Genomic DNA, 10452 nt, shown 5'->3' on the forward strand with positions numbered 1-10452 from the left:
GAAATGCTGGTAAAATATTGAGGTATAAAAAAGCAGATAACACCCGAGCCTACAGCAGAACTGCAACCCATCTTAAATCTGCACCATTTCCTGCAAAATCCATTAAAGTCAGTTTAGTACAAAAATAGGAAGAAACCGAATTGAAACAGTTTCTCTTGAAAGCAGGCAGTCACTAGTTGAAGCTCTAAATATCCCAGCATCCCTCTTCATAAAGCACAATCTTATTACAAATCCGATACCCAACCACGACCAGAGAAATAATCACAAACAGCTGACAAACAGCCCTGGAGGACGCATCTTTCATAAAGGCTCATCTCCTTATGCTAAATTTACCAGGCAGAAGAAAGGATTTCCCAACAGGTTCACTGAGGAGGCTTCCTGTCAACTTATGAATAATTCACGTATGTCTGATTCTTAATAAACATTAACCTAAAGATAGCAACCACTTTAACAACAGCAAAAGTCAGCAGCGGACTGATAAATCGCATTTCCTGCTTTCTTATGTGAATGTGAAACTTTGAGGTTACATGTGCCAAGAGGAATCAATGTATTATGCATTAAGTTTCACTGCCTCATTTAGACATTAAATATGCATAGTGCAGAGAGAAATTTAATTTCATGTGGGGAAAAAGTCACATTAAGCCGCCCAAGAATGTGGTTAGCGAGTTTAAAAGGGAGGGCAGCGAGCCAGGTCCAAAACATCCAACTCAGGTGATTGCTGGGTTTGGGGTAGGAACTCCTAGAATTCCAGACTGCTTATTTTGAGCTAATTTGAGTCAGCTGTCGAAATCATTCCGGGCAGCTGGGCAAGTATTAACATATTTTCTGCAATATAATAAGAAATCCACAAGCAAATCCTTGCCGTCACAACCATCCCGTAAAAAAAACGCAGTTGTAAAAACCATTTCAAATGCCATCAGAATATCTTAACCTCAGGTCAAACAGATTTGACCGTTTCTAAATTGAAACTATTTTATAAAGGAGCGTGTATGTGTGTGGAGCGAGAGCACAGCTGGAGAAAAGAGGAGGTGAAATACTCAGTTCTTAGTACCGCAGAAACTACTCTGGAATTTCCACACAGGTCTGACAGACAGCTGGTCCATCTGTTCCTGCCCTCAGTTCTCCCAAAGAAGAAAAATGACTGGAATCAGGAACTTCACCCGTCTCTTAGAGGACTCCCTTACCTCATTGTTCCACACAGTGGGGACATGACTGAATAAACTCTTGCTGCATAAAACTTTCCTCACGCTGATGCTTGCCAGTTTCAGAGGTTCACACACGTTTCACATAGATCTATTGAATAAAGACACTCACCAGTTTCCTCGTCAATGGAAAATATCCCCAGGCCGGACCCGTCTCGTATGGAGTATCGAATCTCTCCATCCCGTCCTCTGTCTTCATCTTCAGCTGTTACAGTCATCACAGAAGTCCCAACAAGAGCATCCTCTTTTATAAATCCCTTTTCCACAAATGATCGGAACAACGGCCTGTAGAGATTCTCATTCACGTCCACCACGTCCACCTCAATGAAGCAGGTTGATGACAAAGATATGGGCTTCCCTTTGTCTTTAGCTTTTGCTGTCAGATTATACACCTGTTTTGTCTCGTAATCTAGATTCTGAACGATCCGCAGAGCACCGCTGAGTTTGTCCACCTCGAAGTTGCCGTCTCCGTTGTCAATGAGGCTGTATCGTACCTGACTGGAAGGCCCGATATCGGGGTCGTGAGCCTCCAGCCACATAATTACAGTACCGATAGGGAGGTCTTCTCTCACTTTGACGCGGTAATTGGGGGGCACAAATTTAGGTGGGTTATCATTCACGTCTTCCAAGGTGATTTTAAGTGGAACTGTGGACACCAGCTGAGGCTCGTTCGCCGCCTGGTCACGCGCTGCGATTTTCAAGACGTGAAATGGATGGAGTTCACGATCCAGCGGCTTTGTCACAGTCACTACGCCGGTTATCTCGTTGATGGCAAAATGATCTGTGCCTCCCAAAATGGAATACTTGACGTTTCCATTGTCGCCTTGATCCCTGTCTGTTGAATCCACCTGGATAATTTCCGTCCCGACAGGTGTGCTCTCGCTTATTTCAACTGAATAAGAGTCTTGCAAAAATTGAGGGCTGTTGTCATTAGCGTCTAAAATTTTAACATCCAAAAGACGTGACGAGGATTTCTGTGGAATCCCAAGATCGTAAACTGTAATGTTGAGGGTGTAATGGTCGGTGGTTTCCCGGTCAAGAGGAGAGTAAATCAAAAGCCAACCGGTTTCCATATCTACAATAAAGCGGCTTTCTGCGTCTCCTCCTGAGATAACATACACGAGTTTCCCATTGAAGCCACTATCTGAGTCTGTGGCACTTAAATGGACAATCCGGGCCCCAACAGGGAGGTCCTCTTTAACTTCAATAACACTTGGGAAAGACTCTGCAAACTGAGGAGTGTAACGGTTGACTGAGTGAATGTCCATAAAGTTGTCATCTGGCTCAGTTTGCGTGTGGATTTTGCTGCCTTGAAGTAGCTTCTCAGCCAACATGGTAGCGACGCCGGTTTCAACACATTTTAACTGGACCGGCTTGCGTGCCGTGATGACAGTTATGTTCATGATCATCGGCCGGGTCTCGTGTTCGCCGTCAGTTGCGATGATTTGCAAACTATGAAAGGACACTTTAGCTGCCTCTCCCTCACTCAGCGTATGCTTCAGCGAGAGCATGCCAGAGTTCGGGTTCAGTTCAAACAGATCAAGATCGTTTCCAGCTTTAATGTAGTACCGCACTAGCTGTAGTTCGTCCGCGTCTATGGCGGATGTTGTTGTTATCTGCTCTCCCACGCCGTGATCTCTCGGCACAGTCACTTCACAGTCTACATTTTCAAATAAGGGCTTGTTGTCATTCAGATTATTTAACGTGATGGTGACTGATGCCTCTACCTCTCTTCTGAAAGGGGATCCCCAATCTGATGCCCTGACTTTGAGATTGTAAATCCTGGGCATGAGCTCATAATCTAGGACCTCCGAGGTGCTGATGACGCCGGAGAAGTAGTCGATGACAAACGGCTGAGGAGTCAGATTGGTAATGCTGTAGGTCACATAGCCATTTTCCCCTCTGTCGAGATCAGTGGCCTTAACCGTGATCACACTGGTCCCTATAGGCACATTCTCATCAACGGTGGCCTTGTAAGATGTCTGCTGGAACTCGGGCGCATTGTTATTTACATCAATCACATCAACGACCACTTTTGTTGCCGCTTTTTTGTCGCTGGTCACCACATCTAGCTCAAACTGTGAGGAAGCATCAGCATTGATTGGTCCTGCAGTGCTGATTAAGCCAGTATCTGGATTGATGGTAAACTTGCTCTTGTCGGATTTGTGTCTAAAAGCATATTTTAGATGTGGGTACTTTGGCACAGCTGTTACCATAGTGACAGGTGTGTGAAGAGGTGCAAATTCACTCAGATTGACTCTGTAAACGGCCTGTTCAAAAATGGGAGGGCCCACTTTGAACTGTGCAGAAGCGACATGTACCAATTTAGTAGATGAAAATTGAGGGGGGCTGCCTTTGTCCTTTGCCTGTAAAGTGAGGTTATATCCAAAAGGCTGGCTGTCCCAGTCTACATCTTTCACTGCCTTGATTTTATACTCCTTGCTCCCGGGGCTGGTTCTTACAGCCTTGAACTGCTGAAGAGGGTCACCGGCCACGATGCTCAGCGACGCTATCTCTCCGTTTGGTCCCTGGTCGTTGTCCTCCACCGTCACAATGGCATAGGTGGGGTCATGGTCTGCATCAGAGGGGGCCAGGGTGACTGCAGTAATCACAGGTGCATGCTCATTGGCCTGCTCCACCCTCACTGTAAGTTTGGCCATGCTACTGAAACCGCTGCTGCCGTACAGCTTCATCCCTCTGTCGACGGCGAGGATCTCCAACTCGTACAGCTTCGTCTCAGAGAAGTCCAGTTTGCCGGTCAGCGTCACCACGCCGCTCGTTGGATGAACTGCAAACATGTCCGTCCACTCTCTGAAACTGTAGTAGTATTCTCCATTCGTACCGATATCTGCATCAGTCGCCGTGACCTTGGCCACGCTCGAGCGTATGGCCGTGTTTTCTGGCAGAGAGATGCTGTAGGATGTTGGCGAGAAGAGAGGCCTCAGATCATTGGTGTCCAGTACCTGCACCTTCACTCTAGTGCGACACTCTAAATTGGTGCCCCTCTCTGAAGCTTTAACAGTCAGAATGTAGTGGTCTTTAACCTCCCGGTTCAGAATGGCAGTGCTGCCTCCTTTGGTCCTTATCCGCAAAAAACTGAAATCTCCCAGCAGGTAGTCCTCTGCTTTGAATAAGTTCTCATTGTCTCCAGAGATGATTTTGTACCGTATCTCCCACGTTGGGTCTGTGATGTAGATCCCCATCTTGGTGTGACTCTCTAAGTAAGTCTTAGCAGCAGAGTTCTCGTATATGGTGGCATTGTAAACAGAGTGGGTGAACTGCATGGAGGCATCCCTCACCATCCGTTGGTTCCCTGCGCAGCCACAGAGGAGCTGCAGCAGCAGCACAAGCAGCGGAACCAAGTGCTTCCCCATTATCGTACCGTGATCTTCACAGAACCACCTAGGGGGAGGGGGGAAAAAAAAAAAAGAAGAAATTTGAATTTTTAGTGTCAGAATCGTGCACAAACATTTATTGCAATTAACAAAATCTAAATAATAAATAAGCATTTTTGTTACTATCACTCTCAGTCCGAGCAACCTGGGAAAACAGCCAAAATGTCACGACAAGTGATGGCTGGCCTGATAAATAGATAAATAGGTTCCATGTGGAGGGGAAAAAAAAAAAAGATGAAGCAGAGCAGCCAGTAGTCAGGTGACGAGATCCAAGCCTGCATTGCTCCCATGTCTGCACAATGCCATATGCTAAGTATGGGCACTTCACAGCAGTGAAACCTCATTTCTGCAAGAATCCGCTTGAGAGAAAGCAACATATGAACAGAGAAATCTTTCATAGTTGAAGCAAAAAAATATATGTTTCCTCTTGAATGGAAATGCAATCATTCATATGTATGCTCATCCATTGGGAATTCAAACATCTTTTTAAAAATAAAAATACACCAGCTGCAATAAAAGATTACAACCAACACTGGACTTTTCATACAGTTTTAACAGCAGAAACAGCACAATACGAAAAAAAAAGAGAGAAAAAAAAAGCAGCTACCGTGGAGACTCAAACGCATTGCTGCTGCTTTTTTTTTTTTTAAATCCTCGTCGAAGTCCAATCAGGACTGCAAACCAGCGGACAGATGAGTGTGAAAGTGCTTTAAAATTGCAGATTCATTCGTTTACAGCCTCTTTACAGCGTCTCCTGCTCTGCGTGGGAGTCCGTACAAAGACAAATAAAAACCCAGAGACGCTGCTGCTGCTGCTGGAGAGCTTTCTGTATTTAAAAAAACATTATTTACCTTTGGTGTGTCTCAAATGACCCTACCCGGGTTTAGTTATTAATGTTTTATGCGGGGTTAATAAGTTACAGCACGAATCACCTCCAATCTCAAACTATAGCCTGCAGGTACAAAAGAACCATCTGCTTGTGGGCGACCATTGTAAAAAAAAAAAAAAAAAAAAAAAAAATTCAAACTTTAACTTGTGGCTCTCTTTTTACGCACACACACACACACACAGAAAGCATACATTTTATTACCCTGCAACCTCTAATTATAAAACCGTTTTCAATACGGGGGAGAAAAAAAAAGTTGAAGAAGTTTAGGTGCCTCGAGTCTATTTCATTTCTAACCCCCATCCCCCAACTAAGAGCCATTCACTTCTTGAAACGATGGCAGCCGAGCGCCGAGCACAGATTTGCTTGAGAGAGAGAAAAGAAAAAAAAAGCCACCCTGCACATTTAACCACACTAAAAACTACTTATTAAACGTGCTATGCAACATTCAACTTTCTAAACTTCTCCCTGGGTTCTTTCAAGCTTCACAATAGCAGACCTAACCTATCTCAACTTTTTTTAACAGATGCCGACGCTCACTTTGAGAGAAAAAAAAAGCCGAGGAGCAAAAAAAAAATGGCGACTCACGTACCTTTTTCTATTATTAATCTCATAGATGGGGAGGTTTTGGGTGTAGTTTGTGTAGTCCAAATGTCGGCATGGTAATTTACGTGGACTCGCTCCGTGCTCTCCCGTTAGTCCATCTGCCAGCAGCCAGCCAGCTCCTCTCCGCTTCCCCCTTCTCTCTTTCTCTCGCGCACTCCGGAGCTGCCCGGTATCTCTCCGCGTTGCGCACGTCCGGATCTACTTCTCTGGCTGGCAGCGGGATAAAAAAAAAAAAAAACCTCTGAACCCTCGACCATGATCCACTTTAATCATCACATTTTCAGCGCTGTAAGAGCTGCCACTTCACCCCCCTTTAATGCAGCCTGCTCTTTATTATAGCGCTATTATTTATCACTAAAAAAAAAACTTTCCATACATCCCACTTTTAAGACCTGCAGGAAAAAAAAACCCTCCTCCAATCCAGGCTATTTATTTACACCATGTGGGCTCATGAGAATAGGATTTTTCATGCATACGGGTGAAATTTCAAGCATTTCCTTCTGCTTTTTCCTTATCAGGATAGTGATCTAAATTGTACTAACCTACAACAATGGCCTCTGGGGGTGGGACACTAGAGATAGCCTTACAAAGGATTAAAAACCTCCTCAAATACCCAATATCCACCACTTATCCAACCTTTCTCCCCCATGACCTCCTGCAACAATATCATTTTCAATTAGATCATAATTTACTTTGCTGAAAAATGACCCCTGAATTCACATTTTTTAAAACAAAATGAATCTCGTTTTTGAAAATGAAATCGCAGTTCTCTTCTCTGATGATGATAAATAGACTAATAACACTTGCAAATGCACAGCTTCCCTCTCGTGTTGTTGCATTTTGACATCAATTCTTGGGGTGATCTTATTATTCTGTGATGTTATTGTTTTTTTCCCCTAATATCCAGGATTAGGCTGACAATAAAGTGGCCAGCAGTGCGTCCCCGGGGGTCTGGGTTTTTTGGCATTAGAGCACCGGTGACTGATTGTGGGAGTAAATTCGCCACGAAGGCGCTGATCCCATCAACCTTCCTCCTTCCTCCTCCACACAGCTACAATCCAGCCTGCTTCCTCACACCAAAAGCTGCACTACCTTCCCCTCCACAAGCTCACGGGAGTGTGGCTGCTATGCGATTGATGGCGCTGTCTCACTGCTCTTGCCCGGACTGCAGTGATCCAGCTGGTGCGCCTGCAGAAAGCCTGTGCTTGCATGCAGCTTGACAACTTGTCAACATGTCCTGCTCCTGTGTGTGTGTGTGTGTCTGTGTGGGTTGCGTGCGTAAAGCGTGCGTATTTGTGCATTTGGTTATTTTGGCACAAGTCACACGGAAACGCTCACTTTTTTTCTCTCTCTCTCCTTTGAAAGACGCTTTGAGTTGAGTCCAAAGTTTTAAAGAGTGGGTTTTTTAAAAAGAAAAACTTGAAACAAAATCTTCTGATTTTATTCAAGGCTACTCACCACACCAGCTGGACGACCGCTGGCTGTCGCTCCAAACTTCCCCTTCACATAAATCCCGGTAGTTTTGGGTAAATGTGTTTCGCGAGCATCTCTCGGATGAGGGGAGACTTCTGTTCGTGTGAATCCGCCACTTTATTCCTCTTCTTCAGTCCCTCGCAGTTTCAGAGCCGCTAGGAGTCATCACACATGGTGGTAACAGTTAAAGCTGTGGGCTGCGCTCAGCCTCGCTCCTCTCCTCCACACTGGTTCAGGTGGAGTGGCATACTGTTGCTGCCTTCAGGTGATATCGGAAATATCGCAATCCCGGCAGGAGCGCGCAAGAAGATAAAAATAGTAAAGACGCGGCAACGTCGGGATTTTCTTGCCTACTGCTCTTCTTGCCCTTCGGAAAAGTAAAGGGATTGCTGGAAGGAGGAGGGGGGCGGAGTGAGAGGAAGTCACATCAACAACTGATGGTGAAAGTGATGATTCTTAGGCTGTTTGTCAGGCAGATAAATCCCACTCAGTCTAATGAATCAATTAAAATTGAACGCTGCATATTTTCTGCTTATGATGATTTTTTTTTTGCACAAGCATTTAAAAGATATTTTGGCACAGGCTTCCGTGCTTTCATTTCTACAGCGAAAGCACTTGAAAGTCACTGGAGAGTTTAAAAGTGGGGACATAAGATCCCCTTGAAGGCACCCAGGATTTCACCATGACACCCTCAGTCTGAGAGAAGGCTCAGACGTCACGGATTCCTTTCTCATTCCGTGCATGCACAGCTCAGTGTGGGCTGTGTTTATTCTGTACACAATGTAAGCAGTCGCCTCAAAGAAGCATTTTGTTGCTTTATTTTTTATTTTTTTACAGCTCATTCTGTGTATTAGTTGTGCTCCCGTGACCTCATTGAAACCAGGCCTTACCATCCAGATTTAATGGTGATCAATGAATGCACTTCAGAGAGGCCAGTGTCTTCGTTCGGCTCCTGGAACATGTGGTTAACAACTAAACTCGACACCGTGCTGTGAAGTGGCTGCCAAAAAATGCCAGAGCAGAGAAGGGCTGCTGGAGCTCCAGCGTGAGAATCTCTGCCTAATGTCCATTCAGCACTGGCTCATTAAAGTCACATATGCCCACAGGCTGAGTAAACGAATGAGACCTATGGGCTTGGTGTGTGTGAGTGTGTGTGCATGTCCATGTGTGGGAGAGAGAGAGAGAGAGAGAGAAAGAGGGAAGGAGAGAAAGATTGAGCTTTCGTGTCAGAGTGCAACTGTGTAATGTTTCATCTCTCTCCTCTCTGCTGGTCTCTCTCTCTCAGTTTTGTCCCAGACAATGTTAAGGTATCTGAAAATGCCCTTTTCTCTCTTAGCCTCCCCTCTGATCTGCCTGTAAAGCTTTAATTGAATTCAGGTCAGGTGATGCCCAGGGCTAGTTCCACTGCTTTGATCTGCACCAAGTGTTTGCAGTCCTGGCTGGTCCTGGTCAGGTCCTAGTGCCTTATAGACCTTATGGATGTATAGCGCAGGCAACGGGAAGCTCTCCTAGCATCAGAATAACTACTTAAATCAAGTGAGATACTTATAGATAAACTGGAAAACAGTAGGCGGTAGGGAGGGTATTATTCCTCTTCATAAATGCATTTAAACTTGTTTACAAACCCAGCAGAGAAGGGTGTTATGGGTAACTGAATGTTGCTGATGGTTTGCAGCGGAGCACACCTCCTTTGACCCGCGTGTGAAACAAGTTGATTAAATCTTTCAGCTGCTGGCAGATAAGGTCAAAAAGGAGACAAAAACAAGTGAAAATATATTGCATGATAAATATATATAAACTCTTTGTCTTCTTAACAAGCCCATATGGTGTTTTTTATGTATACGCACTGAAATAAACAGTCAAGACCATGACTGAGTGTTTCCACCATAAAAGTGCAGTTTACTGACGACAGTCTCAAAAACACAGATTCAGACTTTGGGGCTTTCATATGTAACAAACCTAAAGAGCCAATCCTGCACGTTGGGACTTTCTGCATCATTCTTCTTCTTCAGATTCAGTTTCCGGTTCCAACCATAGACTGTATAAAAGATGGACGTAGCAACCGGCCCTGAAAAATGAAGCCAAGGGTCAAAAACCTGCAATATCACTACATCTGATAGCTGCTGGCTCCAAAAAGCCCTGGCTCCCATTGACATGAATTGGAAAAGAAGTGATCACAGATCACAAAATACCGCATTTCTCCAGTTCAGGATTTTTTTAAAATTAGTTTTCATGGTCAAGTCCAGAGATCAGGTGGCCAATCTGAAAATAAATCAATACTGAATTTTTAAAAAATCGTCAAAATTTTGCAGGGCAAGGGGCGTGGCTGGCTTGATTGACAGTCGGCAGTGACCATACAGATGAAGCGAGCATAAGGTGGTAGATGTGGGCGGGCAGAGAGGGCCCGCCTCTCAATCCATCTGACCAATCGCTGCTCCTATGGCGCCGCCCCCCTCCGACGATTTTTGCGTCACTGGCTCCAAAAATTCAGGATGTCAACCAGGAAGTAGCAAAACCCTGGCTTCATTTTCTCAACGGGTGACGTCATGGTAGCTACGTCCATCTTTTATACAGTCTATGGTTCCAACACGTGTGACTGATTTACTCAAATATTGCAACTTACCATTGTGTAGCGTAGATCAGCATTTCAGCAGAGCTGCAGGTGAGCTGGTGTGCTCGAGTTAGCGTGGAGGGGTGAGTGCAGAGAGAGGTGGAGACTTCACAGATCTGCACATTCTTGAGGAAGCAACAGTAACATGTTAGCCGTAGTCAGACGGGAAGAAAAAGAGCTTCGAAATATGTAACTCTAACAGACAGGAGGTGAGTTTTTTTGGGGGGGTTTAATGAATAACCGGAGGGGAACTTCAAAGAAACAGCCACACAAATGCAC

The 10452-nt window shown here is 44.9% G+C and overlaps 1 protein-coding gene across 2 annotated transcripts in view; it reads right to left on the reverse strand.

The window, feature by feature from the left end:
* fat1a (FAT atypical cadherin 1a) overlaps positions 1 to 6265 on the reverse strand; it is a 74413-nt gene extending 68148 nt beyond the window's left edge. For both annotated transcript variants that reach the window (XM_008282081.1, XM_008282080.1), the window contains exons 1-2: positions 6076 to 6265; positions 1315 to 4604 (exon numbers count right to left, since the gene is read on the reverse strand). In XM_008282081.1, coding sequence (XP_008280303.1) covers positions 1315 to 4576 — 3262 coding nt within the window. In that variant the 5' untranslated portion in view covers positions 4577 to 4604; positions 6076 to 6265. The remainder of the gene's footprint in view (positions 1 to 1314; positions 4605 to 6075) is intronic.
* Between the last annotated feature and the right edge of the window lie 4187 nt (positions 6266 to 10452).

This window comes from Stegastes partitus, unplaced genomic scaffold (genome assembly GCF_000690725.1).
Source record: "Stegastes partitus isolate 25-593 unplaced genomic scaffold, Stegastes_partitus-1.0.2 Scaffold256, whole genome shotgun sequence".
Lineage (NCBI taxonomy): Eukaryota > Metazoa > Chordata > Actinopteri > Pomacentridae > Stegastes > Stegastes partitus.